The sequence below is a fragment of the Poecilia formosa genome, unplaced genomic scaffold (genome assembly GCF_000485575.1).
Source record: "Poecilia formosa unplaced genomic scaffold, Poecilia_formosa-5.1.2 Scaffold290, whole genome shotgun sequence".
NCBI lineage: Eukaryota > Metazoa > Chordata > Actinopteri > Cyprinodontiformes > Poeciliidae > Poecilia > Poecilia formosa.
In genome coordinates this window covers 365,176-378,957 of record NW_006800229.1, presented here as the reverse complement: position 1 = coordinate 378,957, position 13,782 = coordinate 365,176, and the positions used below count along the sequence as shown (strand labels likewise).

The 13,782-nt window shown below is 39.9% G+C and overlaps 1 protein-coding gene across 3 annotated transcripts in view; it reads left to right on the top strand.

The window, feature by feature from the left end:
• The window catches only part of med12 (mediator complex subunit 12), a 29,775-nt gene that overhangs the window by 4,540 nt on the left and 11,453 nt on the right, over positions 1-13,782 (top strand). For all 3 annotated transcript variants that reach the window (XM_016681709.1, XM_016681708.1, XM_016681707.1), the window contains exons 4-25: positions 1,057-1,216; positions 1,337-1,512; positions 1,648-1,758; positions 2,437-2,709; positions 2,822-2,968; positions 3,630-3,729; positions 3,837-3,973; positions 4,205-4,336; positions 5,240-5,366; positions 5,590-5,819; positions 5,897-5,956; positions 6,041-6,214; positions 7,304-7,448; positions 8,364-8,482; positions 9,449-9,592; positions 9,690-9,853; positions 11,498-11,629; positions 11,755-11,979; positions 12,062-12,206; positions 12,290-12,410; positions 13,089-13,199; positions 13,284-13,397. In XM_016681709.1, the coding sequence (XP_016537195.1) occupies positions 1,057-1,216; positions 1,337-1,512; positions 1,648-1,758; positions 2,437-2,709; positions 2,822-2,968; positions 3,630-3,729; positions 3,837-3,973; positions 4,205-4,336; positions 5,240-5,366; positions 5,590-5,819; positions 5,897-5,956; positions 6,041-6,214; positions 7,304-7,448; positions 8,364-8,482; positions 9,449-9,592; positions 9,690-9,853; positions 11,498-11,629; positions 11,755-11,979; positions 12,062-12,206; positions 12,290-12,410; positions 13,089-13,199; positions 13,284-13,397 (3,247 nt within the window). The remainder of the gene's footprint in view (positions 1-1,056; positions 1,217-1,336; positions 1,513-1,647; positions 1,759-2,436; positions 2,710-2,821; positions 2,969-3,629; positions 3,730-3,836; positions 3,974-4,204; positions 4,337-5,239; positions 5,367-5,589; positions 5,820-5,896; positions 5,957-6,040; positions 6,215-7,303; positions 7,449-8,363; positions 8,483-9,448; positions 9,593-9,689; positions 9,854-11,497; positions 11,630-11,754; positions 11,980-12,061; positions 12,207-12,289; positions 12,411-13,088; positions 13,200-13,283; positions 13,398-13,782) is intronic.

The window sequence follows — 13,782 nt, the reverse complement described above, 5'->3', positions numbered from 1 at the left end:
TAAGCCAGAGTCTAAATATAGATAAAATAGTTTGACAGAGCAGGATGAGATGGAAAAGAAAAGCTAATGAAGTCTGACAGAGCAGTCTCATGTCTGCGTAATTTGACCTGCTTTACAGAGTAAATTTAAAGTTTTATGTATTTGACCCGTTTGTTAATACGGTTATATTTTTAAAAATCCTCCTTTCTCTTTTATCCTGTAAGCAATAAAATTACTAAATAGAAACATTTCCAGTCTTTCTTTGCCATGAATATTGAATTGGATGCTGAATTAGTCCTGGTGCAGCACAACCGAGTTTCCTAAAATGTTAAATATGTAAGTAAAGCTACATTACAATGGTTTGCAACTCATTCACAATTTATTACAGCAGTCACAGTTTTATACTGAACAGCTGCATCCAGATGTTTACATTTCTATTAGAAGAAAATATTTTATTGCTACTCTGACAAATGCTTTGCCAGCAGTGAATCACATTTTCTTGAATGTGATTCAAGAAAAAATGCCTTAAGCTGAGCTGGATTTTCCTTAATTTTTATATCACTGAACAAAAACAGAAATCTAAGTAATGCTTTGTTTTTATTCAGTTTTGTTTACAAGGCAAATCTTCGGCCTATTTTTGTTATGTTCTCAAGACATAATAACTGTCATTGTTTGTTGAAGGCAACAGCTTTTATTGTTTTTTTTTTTTTTATTATTACTTTTTGATGTCTTTTCTCACACCAGATTATCTTTCCATTATGTGTTTTCACAAATAGTAGATGTTTAGTTTTTGCTAACATGGATTGTTTTCTTTCTCTTGTCTTTGCTTCACTCGAGCTGTGCAAACATTGTTTGTTTGTTTGTTTATAGTACAATACATTAAGCTTTAACAATGAATAATACAAATAAAACGTTTTTCTGATTTTCTGATTAAACCAACCGGTTGCATGGAAAAATGATAACACAATCGTTTGAAAGCAAGCAAAATCATTTATGGATTCAGGATTTTCTGCTTTGTAATGTTAAACGTTTATTATTTTCTCTGTTGCTAATACACATGTAACGTCTCTGTTCCAGGTACCAATCTTTAGCAAAAAGGAGGAAGTTTTTGGATTTCTTGCAAAGTACTCTGTCCCTGTCATGCGTTCAGCGTGGATGATAAAAATGACATGTGCATATCATGCAGCTATAACAGAAACGAAAGTCAAGAAGAGGCATGTTATCGATCCTTGTATTGGTAAGAGATAAAATTATGTTTTTTTGTTGTTGTTTTTTTTTTTACCTTTCAATTGATTTTATGACATTTGATCTAACGTTTGTGGCTTTGAAGAAACCGTTCTTGTTCTTGTGTTTGTAGAGTGGACCCAGATCATCACTAAATACCTGTTGGAGCAGCTTCAGAAGATCGCCGAGTTTTACCGCCAGTGTCCCAGTCAGGGCTGCAGCTCCCCCCTTCCGGCCATGCCTGCGGACGTGGAGACCGCCATGAAGCAGTGGGAATACAACGAGAAGCTCGCCATGTTTATGTTTCAGGTGAGCCGAAACACTCTGTGCTACTTTTTAGCACATTGAATTAAATTATTTGTAATGCTAAAGTCAACAAAAATGTACTTCATTTACACTTACAACCTGGCAGAAAATGCTGATGTGTTTTGTTTCTTTGTGCAGGATGGCATGCTGGACAGGCATGAGTTCCTGACCTGGGTGCTGGAGTGTTTCGAGAAAGTTCGTCCAGGTGAAGACGAGCTTCTCAGACTTCTGCTGCCCCTCTTACTACAGGTAAAAACACCTGCAGTCGCATCCACACATGTAGGAGGCACACAGTGCCCCTTAAACATGTTCAGATTTTTTTTAAACGTTTTTTATACTTGAGTGCATTTAATTGGTAATTTTGTAATGAACCAAATCAAAGTATTGCATGATTTTGAATTCAAACAAAAAAGATTCAAGGATTCCAAATAACGATAAACATGTTTATTGGCTGCAGTTCCAGTCTCTTGTTTGGGTTTCTAGCAGCTTTGCCTCATTATTTTCAGGTTGTGTCTGATTGTTGGAGAGGCATTGTGTTCTTGCTGCAGATTCTCAATTATATTTCAGCCTGGACCTTGACTTGGTCATCCTTGTACATGAGCATACTTTGTTTTAAAGTATAAGACAAAGCTAACTTATAAGTAACTTTAGCAAGATTATTTTAGGTCAATAATTTCTTAATATAGGTGATAAAGTACTAGTTCCAGTTGCAAATGATTTATTTATAGCATGGCATAAATGTCTTGTTGTAAGTGAAACAATCTTCCACTGGAACCAGCACTTTTGCCTGTATGTTCTGGTTTTTACCCCTGCTGTAGCGCCCTCTGGGGGCCACAGCAACCCTTTGTGTTTCTTTGAAAGCTTACTGGTGTTAATGGACACCGAGAGGCCATGGCTAATGCTGGAAATCTCTCCTCTGCGCCTCAGTACTCAGGAGAATTTGTGCAGTCTGCTTATTTATCACGAAGACTGGCTTACTTCTGCACACGTCGCCTCAACCTGTTGCTAAGCGACGGCAGCCTGGGCCCCGGCGCAGCGGGTCACGCGGCGCACGGCATCCTCACGCAGCAAGGCAACGCTCTGCCCACCACCCCGACCTCCCAGCCAGCCGGAGGAAACCAGGCCCAGACGCCGTTCACAGATTTCTACGTTTGCCCGCAGCACCGGCCGCTGGTCTTTGGTCTCAGCTGCATGTTGCAGGTGCTTCATCTCACGTCACCTGCTATTTCGCTGCAATATTATGTCAGATTTTACGTCTGTTTGTTTGTTTGTAACTACATTTTCCTTTCCACCTCTGTGTTTGTCTCTTCAGAGCATCGTTCTGTGCTGCCCCAGTGCTTTGGTGTGGCATTACTCATTAACAGACAGCAGAAATAAAACCGGATCGCCGCTGGACCTGCTGCCTATCGCCCCCTCCAGTCTGCCAATGCCAGGAGGAAACACTGCCTTCACACAACAGGTACTTATTTATAACGACTATTTTCGTGATTAGTTATTCTGACGATTAATTGGATTAAACAGTTGGCACATTTTGTAGATTTCTCATTTAACCACTCATTTGGCTTTGCAGTGAAGTACAGTACAGTAAAGAGCTAATCTGTTAATTACTTTTTATGTTAATTGATAGCAAAAGGTTTTTAGAAGTATTTTTTTACAAAATTATTATGAAGTGAAGCAAAAAATTCCTCTTGTGTAAAACATATTTACCAACAAAGGTGTTTTTGGTTGATCTTAAATGTAAAGTGTGTATTTTTTTTTACAGTTTTGACTTAATAACTTCTATTACTGTGTTGTCTTTTCAACAAATGGCATTTTTCTGAATCTGAATTCTCCATTTAACAATAACCTGAGTACTAAATTAGATGATTATTTCAATAATCGATTAATCCAATTGCTTCATTACTAGTTTATAGCACGCATGTACATGAAGTTGTCAAATAAATGGTTAAAACCAGCAGAAAAAAACAACGTACAATGGATTGATGGAGCAAAAGAGAGAGAAATAATGTAGCATTTGAGAAAAAAAATGACAACCTCTCATTCTCAACATTTCTCACAGAAAGAAATGTTCTGCATGTCTGCTCGCCTCTGGCATGTTTTAATCTGCATCCACTTTGCAGGTTCGAGCAAAGCTGCGAGAAATCGAGGAGCAAGTAAAGGAGCGCGGCCAGGCCGTGGAGTTCAGGTGGTCGTTTGATAAATGTCAGGAGACAACAGCAGGTAAGTCGGATGCACTCCTTTACCCTCGCAGACCTGTTTTATCTCTCTACATGTGAGAACAGGCTGATGTCATCCTTTTTTTTTTTTTTTTTTTTTTTTTTTCCCAGGTTTTACTATTGGGAGAGTTCTCCACACCCTGGAGGTTTTGGATAACCACAGCTTTGAGAAATCAGACTTTAACAACTCCCTGGATTCGCTGTACAACAGGATATTTGGTTCCGGCCAAAGTAAAGATGGCCACGAGGTGCGAACAGATTCCCTTCATGAGCATCTCATTATGCATGCAATAAAACTAGAAATCTCTTCAGAGGGGTTTAGACTAATGGGAAATATATGGCCAGTGTTAAAGCCCACTTCATTATTTCTGAATGAACTCAAAAGCAATTCAATGAGTTTTCCGGCTAGATCCTGTGACGGAGTAACTAAGTGAAAATATTCTCGTCTGTCCTTGCCTTTAACTCCCGATTGTGTCCAGATGTCGCCTGATGACGACGCCGTGGTGACCTTGCTGTGTGAATGGGCAGTGTGCTGCAAGCGCTCAGGCAGACACAGAGCCATGGTGGTCGCCAAGCTGCTGGAGAAGAGGCAGGCTGAGATAGAGGCAGAGGTATGAGGCACAGCGTCCTCCACAAAGCTAAATACACTGCTCAAAAAAATAAAGGGAACACTCAAATAACACATCCTAGATCTGAATGAATGAAATATTCTCATTGAATACTTTGTTCTGTACAAAGTTGAATGTGCTGACAACAAAATCACACAAAAATCATCAATGGAAATCAAATTTATTAACCAATGGAGGCCTGGATTTGGAGCCACACACAAAATTAAGGTGAAATGTTCCCTTCATTTTTTTGAGCAGTATATATACACATCAAATAAATACAGAGCGATTCTGCAAGACAACCTTTCGTAAATCTAATGAGATTGACTGTTCGATTGGAGACCAAAATTGCAACACTTGTTGCGTATTCAGCTGGTGTGGTTCACTTTCGCACTGCACTGTGTCAAGCGAACCAAACCCTGGTGGTGGCGCTGCAGCAAGAACGACGGAAGGAAACGACACAAAAAAGAAGAAACTGAGCACAACTTTCTTCTTCACTAAACAAAAACAAAACAAAAATGTAAATGGGATTTCTCTTTTGTCATTTTGACCCATTTCTCCTGCTGGTAGTAGACAAATGCTTTTCTGGGGATTTGAATCTAACTGTATAGGGGATGAAATGAGCATAACTCTAAGTTGAAAATCTTCCCAAATTGGATAAGAAAATATGTTCGTTCTCAGATTAAAATTAGTTTAGGAAAAAGGGAGATTTAAATGGATCATTTCTTCTGATTGGCTTGGATTTCCGAGCTTTTTGGGAGGATATATACAAGGTCATTAAGTCTAAAGTGGATTTAAACTTCCAATGATTTTAAAATAATTGTGAGCCCATGCAGGGAATGTGAGTAGAGGGATGTTTTATTCTTTTTTTTGACTCTAAAATCATGCTGCTGTGTTGTTTTGCAGAGGTGTGGTGAGTCGGAGGTGGTGGATGAGAAAGGCTCTGTGTCGTCCGGCTCGCTCTCAGCCGCCACCCTCCCCGTCTTTCAGGACGTGCTGCTGCAGTTCCTCGACACGCAGGCCCCCACGCTTAGTGAGTCTCTTTTTATTCACATTACTCCCTGCTGTTCCGATTGCCTCCGACTGCTTTTAGTCTGCGTTACATCACATTTGATCCTTGCATAAGATTTGAAGAAACGCAATATCCCTTTTTGCCTGTTTTAAGGATTTCATAAATTGCAGAGTATTTATACGTAATGTTTCAGAAGGGGAGAGTCAATATTAAATTATTCAAACGCTCTTCTCTCCGTTCACAGCGGAGCCGGGGAACGAGAGCGAGCGAGTGGAGTTTTCCAACCTGGTCCTTCTGTTCTGTGAGCTCATCCGACACGACGTCTTCTCCCACAACATCTACATGTGCACGCTGATTTCCCGCGGCGACCTGGCATCCGACTCCCACCTGCCGCGCCCCCGTTCCCCTAGCGACGAGCCCTCCGATGATTCAGAGCGCAAAGAGCAGGATGCGGGTAGCAGTGTTAAGATGGAGGTGAGTTACATGCATCTGTTGTGTCAGGAAGCTGCTGATTTATGCAGAAAGGTAACCAGGCCGCGTTTGTCCTTCAGGATACGGGTCTGTCCGAGTCCATGGAGACGGATCACAACTCCAGTGCAAACTTTGATGAGGTAAGTGATGTGTATTTCACCATAATCAGCAAACCTCGCTGGATGAGATTGAGTTGGGTAATTTTAGGTTCTTGTCTCCCGTAGATGTTCTCGCCTCCGATGCATTGTGAGTCCAAGGGGAGTCCGTCCCCTGAGAAACCTCCGCAGGAGCAGGACGGTAAGAGCAGCTGCAAGGACAAAGGCCTGGACCCGGCCTTCCCTCAGCTGTACGAGCAACCGCGCCACATTCAGTACGCCACCCACTTCCCCATTCCACAGGTGAGGACACTCGCTGTCTGTACTTTAAAAAAAAAAAAAACAAAACAGAAGGAAAAAGATTCCTGAACTTGATGTTGGACATTTCATTACAAATATGTAGCAACTTTAATTTTTTAAACTACTAGTGTAGTTGTAAAAATGAAAGATATTAAACAGAACAGTGAGCTTCCTACAACGCCTAAGAAGGAAAAATAGTCTAGATTAATGATAGAAAATGGAACAAGAGCAACATGATTCATCTTTCTTCTTTAGATCATCTTCAAAATAAAAGCAGGTAAAATCTTCCCAAACGTTAAACTTCTCAATCATCCTAGAAAACTTCAATTAAGAAACATATCAACTCTGTTTGATGCATTCTTGGTATAAGTTGTGTTTTTGTTAAAGTGTAAAAAACCCAACCAGACAAATTATGAACATTTCTACCAGTGGGTGGAGCCAAGAAACATAGAGGGGCGTGGCCAAGTCTGAGCAGTGCGTTAAAGCAGGGGTGTGGTCAGGATGAGGGAAAGCATTGTAGGCAACTTAGCAACTTTATTGCTATATCGTGTGACTTTTCAGACTCTAGTAAAATTTTTTCAAAAAAGTATCCAGCGTCTTTTTTCTTTATTATTGGAGAGCTTAACGATAACACATGAAGCATTAGTTGCTTGTTTGATACCTGAAAGCGGGGTTGTGACGTAGAAAACGACCAAGTTGTACCGTTGTGGAAAAAATTGACTGCAGTAACCACAGTTTAACCCAAAGAGGGCAGCACTGAGACAGATATTTCAGAATTCAAAAAGTTTACACAAAAATTTGTGCAGAAACAAAGACGGCACCACTAAGAACCAATTTATTCAGTTTAACTCCAAAAAACAAAGAGTTGATTTGGGATTTAGTTACTCTTTTGAAGTAGATTTAGGCAGTGCATTTAAAGCAGGAAAAAAAAGCTCTTATTTGTAAAACAATATAAACGTAAAACATTTGTAAAGTTATCTCCTGCACCCTGCCAGCTCTGTTTTCCTTGAAAGACAATGTTTCTGTTTGTGCTGCTGCTGAGCTACTGATGCGTCCAGTGCGGTTGAGTCTTTGTTTTGTTTATGTCTGTAGGAGGAAAGTGCCAGTCATGAATGCAACCAGCGTTTAGTCGTCCTCTACGGTGTGGGCAAACTGAGAGATGAGGCGCGACACACCATCAAGAAAATTACCAAAGACATCTTGAAGGTGCTCAACCGCAAAAGCACAGCAGAAACAGGTAACGGCGAACCCCGGGTCTGTTTGCGTTTGACGGATGTGCCTGTTTCCACTTCACTAGTGTTTTTGCAGCTTGTACATCTTCTTTTGGGAATATGTTTTAGCAATATTTCATTTACTTTTCAAGGATCAAAACAGATTTAATGAGAACATTAAGGCTTAGTCTCCTTTAACAGTGTGGATTATTTTGTTTCGCAGACTAATTTGTTTTTAAGACAAATTGTCCAAGCAAAATATACTGAGGAAAAGCACATGTTATATTTTAATGTTTGCAGACTGTGCAAAAATTCAAGCTAGTTTGTCACGATATTGCTCCATTTGCAGTTTTCTGGCCTATTGTTCATCATCAGAGGAAGAGGGATTGCATCTTTCTTTTTTCATCCCTCCCGAACTATACTGCTCAAAAAAATAAAGGGAACATTTCACTTTAATTTTGTGTGTGACTCCAAATCCAGGCCTCCATTGGTTAATAAATTTGATTTCCATTGATGATTTTTGTGTGATTTTGTTGTCAGCACATTCAACTTTGTACAGAACAAAGTATTCAATGAGAATATTTCATTCATTCAGATCTAGGATATGTTATTTGAGTGTTTCCTTTATTTTTTTGAGCAGTATATTTTCATTCTTGGCCACATCATCTTAGATAGAAGAGACCATTTTAAAGGCAATTTATTTTCAGAGTTAAAATATCAGTGTTTTTTATATGAAAAGTGTGACTTTCTTTTGTTTTTTTTGGTGATCTTTATTCTAATGGGTTTTTTTTTTTCCTGTGAAACTTCAAATCAAAACCACAATGACAGACCAAACGCTTGAGTGGATTTTACAACTGGTGTGTTTTGCGGATTGAAAATAACACCGCCGGCCTCTTTTAGCTCATCTTGTTCTTTTTTTTTTTTTTTTACTGTGAGTACAGGTGGGGAGGAAGGACAAAAGAGGAAGAGGAGTAAGCCCGAAGCCTTTCCGACTGCTGAAGATATATTTTCCAAATTCCAGCACCTCTCCCACTTTGACCAACATCAGGTCACCTCCCAGGTAGGAAAAACAGAGCTGAGTTTGTCACAACATGCTATAAAAATTTTAAATAGAAATACTATGAAAAACACCAAACTAATTCTGGGCGTGTAAACAGTTCTGTGTGACCTATGCTTTATGGAAATTGACAGCAAAAGGTGGCTCTACGTTGCAGTCAGGGAGGCTGACTGTGCAGTAGAGCCTTGTTGGATTTCACAGAGCAGGAGTTTGCTAATTAAATGAATTTTGAAGGAAACTGGTGGCCAAACATTTTATTTAGGGGTGTCTGAGTTTTCAGTCAGAGGCCTCTTCAGATTTTTTGCAAGACTATCTGCTTTTGGTGATCCATTTTGCTCACAGTATCACAAACCACGACGACTCTTGGATGATATGAGTTACGAGATCTAATTTCTTTTGAGAATAGATGAAATACTTTAGGATTTTCACTTGAAATTGCAACCTGACGAAATGTGGCAAAGAAAAAGGGGTATAAATAGTTTTATACATTCAGCTTGTTAAAGAGAAGACAGTGTGATTAATGCAAGCCCATGAACAATAAAAAGGTTGTGGATGTAAAGGTGGCAGTGATCCCAGAATCATGACTTCTCTTGTGGCCAAAAGCTGCTTCTTTGCCGTTTTGGGTTTAAAATTCGCTTAATAACCTTCTGGGTGCAGCTGAGCTCCTGGCTCTTTTTATATTAAATGCATATTTTGCTTTTTCTGGATGCTTAGCTGTTTGTTTTCTTGCAGAATGTGCAAGAAGTTGATACATTTTTTGTTTCTTTTGTTGTTTTTTGTTTTAAGCTTCACAGCATTTTTCCAGCAGGCAGGTTTTCTGGTTCTTTAATCATTCAGCTTCCTACTTGACAAATCAATTTCAAGAATTTTTAAAAATGTATTTTTTACTTATCGAACTGTTTTATCAAATTATAATTCTGTTGTTAAACGATTTTTTTTTTTTTTTTTTTCTGTCTGGTTTGTGCGTAGGTGTCCAGAAACGTTCTGGAGCAGATCACCAGCTTTGCCTTAGGGATGTCCTATCACCTGCCCCTCGTCCAGCACATTCAGTTCATCTTTGACCTCATGGAGTATTCCCTAAACATCAGTGGCCTCATCGACTTTGCTATTCAGGTAGCAACAACATTTGTAAAGGCGAATTTGATGAAATCCAGAAAAGTTCCTCCTTGCTTTTGTTTTTGAAGCTTTTGTGACTTCTTGGTGTTTGCAGCTTCTGAACGAGTTAAGTCTGGTGGAGGCTGAGCTGCTGCTGAAGTCGTCCAGCCTGGTGGGCAGCTACACCACCAGCCTGTGTCTCTGCATCGTAGCTGTGCTGAGGAGATACCACTCCTGTCTCATCCTCAACCCGGAGCAGACGGCTCAGGTTTTTGATGGGTGCGTCACTCACAAGTCTCAAACCTTTCCATTTATTTTTAAGACTGGCTTTGATTTTATTTGACGTTTTTAAACGTTTACATTCAAGTAGAAATAATGTGTTTTTTACATGGTTATTAGTGAGGATTAGAGCTGCTATTAAACTTTTAAAAGTAGCTAAAAGGATGTTTAGAGTTGCAGCCAGGTACTAATAAATAGTTACTCCTGCACAAACACATTCTGATAACTTTCATCTTTTTTTATAATGTTGGCAAGTGTAGATAATTAATTTTTCCTGAATTGCTGAAATAGAAGAGGGAAAATAAGCAGAAAATTGTTTTTTCACGTATTTTCATTAGTTAGCTTCAGAAGTGGTGGATGGTAGAAACTATTACCTTTAGAGTAGAATTTTTTGTTCTTGGCCATTTTGACTGACAGCTTCAAAAATATGCCGTCATATTCTATTTTTATACATCATTTGTTAAATAATATTGACATGGACTATTATGTCACACTTAATTTTTATGTGATGTAATTCATACTCAACAACTTGACCAGAGAATCCAGATCATGTCGCACATTAATCAAGCAGATGAACACAACATTTTCTCTGCGGATAAAAAACCCCGCTGACAGAACCATGAAATTAAATGACTCCACTTAATTATGACAGCTTCACCTGCTGGGATCTGAAACGTCACAACTTCCTCCTGGCTCCAATCTGGAGGAGAAATCTGCGCTAAAGTTTAGATGAGACCGAAAAAATCCAACCCGACCTGGACCGAGTCCATAGGCATAGTGTCTGAGCCTGATCCAACCCAACTAATTAATTTTAATTAGAGGCTCGAGCCTGAAGTAAACCCAAAATATTATTTTAATTAAGATTTTACTGCTTTCGTTTTTCAGAGCACCATTTGAGTAAGCGGTGCAACTTCTCCCAGATTTCATTCGACATCTTCCGTCTCCATTTTGTCGCTTGTTCTAATGCAGGATAAGTCAGTTGCAAATCTTCTGGGATGATTGACCCGTCTGCATTTAGTTGTGTAGCGCACTGCGCTTGTTGCAGTCTAATTAACTCATTACATTCTTTCTTTAGCAAGGTACGCTGTCTATTCCTTCAAACGGGTTTATCTTTGCAAAAGTTGTGAACTTCTTTAGTGCGTTTATGTAAAATAAAGCTGAAATTGAAAATTATTGCTCAAGTGAGGTCTTTTATTTTGCTCTCACGTTTTATTGATGCATATTTTACATTTTCAGGGTTTTCATCAAACTAAAATTCTGCATTTCGCGTTAGTTTGTACCATTAAATCACCCACCAAGTATTTGTTTGAGTCCAAAATGATTCACATTCTGACATTTTTATTGAAAACTATATTAATTCAACCGAGACATTTGTTCCCGATAGGAAACAAGATATGGGAATGGAAAACTAACTTCAGACTTTTGTTGTTGTATGATTTGTGAAAAGTTTTAATAGTGTAGAAATTTAAATACAGACATGATACAGAATTTACCTTTTTTAACATTTGTTTAAATTCAGTATCTTCAATTCTACTGTAGTTAGATTTCTGAGAATGTTCACATAAGGCTTTGGTCCAAACAACAGTGTTTTATTTATTTGGATAAAGAATCTGTGCTGATTCCTTTCTGTAAACCTTTGACTAGGCTGCGGATCGTGGTGAAGTCAGGTGTGAACCCGGCAGACTGTTCCTCTGCGGAGCGCTGCATCCTGGCCTACTTGTACGACCTCTACACCTCCTGCAGTCACCTCAAGAACAAATTTGGAGAGATATTCAGGCAAGTCAGACAATTTCCTGTAGCCCCCGAAAAGTTGCATTTATCTTGGCAGTGGAGCGTCGTTTCAGCAGTTATTTTCTTTTTGAGCCGGGTCGTTTCTGAACATCCCCTCCGCACTTTTACAGCGAGTTCTGCTCCAAGGTGAAAAACTCCATCTACTGCAACATTGACCCGTCGGACTCCAACATGCTATGGGATCCTGGGTTCATGATGGAGACAATCAGCAACCCTTCAGCCAACAACAACCACTCCATGGTGGGCAAAATCCTCAACGACAGCCCGGCTAACCGCTACAGCTTCGTGTGCAACGTGCTCATGGAGGTCTGTGTGGACCACAGAGACCCGGAGAGGTGAGTGGTGGTTATATTCTGCACATCCTTGTTTACTGGGATGTTTTTTTTTTTTTTTCATCGGTTGCTTTTGTGATTTTAGGGTGAATGATATTGGGATCCTGTGTGCAGAGCTGACAGCTTATTGTCGCTCTCTGAGCGCAGAGTGGCTCGGCATTCTCAAAGCTCTTTGCTGCTCCTCCAACAACGGCAACTGCGGCTTCAACGATTTGCTTTGTAACGTTGACGTGAGTCCTGCGTACCTCTTTATGCCTCTGCATGTTACCCGATGCATCACTGTGTCCTTGATTGTTGCTCTTTTTCCCCTCAGGTTAGTGATTTGTCCTTCCATGACTCGCTGGCGACCTTCGTGGCTATCCTGATTGCGAGGCAGTGTTTGCTCTTAGAGGACCTGGTCCGCTGTGTGGCCATCCCTTCCCTCCTTAATGCAGGTAAATACACATACTCACCATGAAAGGGTTTTTTCGCTGATTAGGGATGTCAAAATAATCCATCCTTCGACAAAATCAATACCAAAACATTTGAAAGGGATACATTTATGTCAAAATCTGACCCATTCTTATTTGTCTAAATTCTGGCACTTCCTCCATCGTCAGTACTGCAATAAAAGAGCTGCTGGAAGTACAGCCAGAAAAAAAAACACACAAAAAAAACACGTGACCCTTTTTAGCTGACAGGCAAACACAACAATGTTGTTGAGAGATACTTCCCTTGTCAGGCAGATGGACAGGAAGCATGCCATATGCTGAGCATAGCTGTGCTACCTCTATAGGCTAATAATAAATGTATTTTGTTGTTGGCTCTGTCTTTCTGTAGTTTATCCTTTTTGTTTCCTCCACTATAGAGAGAGGGAGCCTTGTTCAGCCATGCTGTTTTGTTGTTATATTGTTACTACACCTTGTAAATGCTAAGGTGTAGTAATATATTTACAAAAATATTCACTTTTTGTAAATATTTTCTTCTCGCTGCTTTTAAATCAACCCCAGTGAATGCAACATGCTTTCTTGGAGGAGAAGGTTTAAAGTTATCAGGATAAACTTTAAGTTAGTTCATTGTGCAGCCAATCTACATATACTCTAAAGGAAACTCGGTTCTAATCTCTACCCCAGCATGCAGCGAGCAAGACTCTGAGCCAGGAGCTCGGCTCACATGCAGGATCCTGCTGCACTTGTTCAAGACGCCACAGCGTAACCCTGTCCCCCAAGATGGCGTCAAGTCAGGTACCCGACTCAAACACAAACACATTCTTGTTTTTCAGCTGCGACTATTCATTAATGGATTGGTGCAATCGTTTAACTTTGCAGACAAATCTTCAGTTGGCATCCGGTCGTCTTGTGATCGCCACCTTCTCGCCGCTTCGCAGAACAGCATTGTCGTCGGAGCGGTTTTTGCCGTTCTTAAAGCTGTTTTCATGCTGGGTAGGAATCTCTGCAGTACTCCTGTCTAGTTCTGTAGCTTAGTTTTGTTCTTCCCTCTTTCTACACCGCCGTCCATCCATACATACATCTGCGTGCATCCATCATCTGCCCGTCTATTCATCCATCTGTCCATCAGTTTGTTTGTGCATCCTTGTTTGCCCATCCACCCATCAATTAATCGTCTGTCCACTGTAGAAATGCCTTAACCTCACTGCCAGCTTTGTGTTTAAATAAATATATTTGTTTATTTTTATAAAACTTGCTGTAAAGTAGTGAAAACTCTGGAAGTAAGTCATGGTTGAAAATCCTGAAATTGTGAAGTTTCTTTTTTGTAACATCTAATGTTATATTTGAAGTAGATTATTGATCAGTGTTGCTGCTTCTG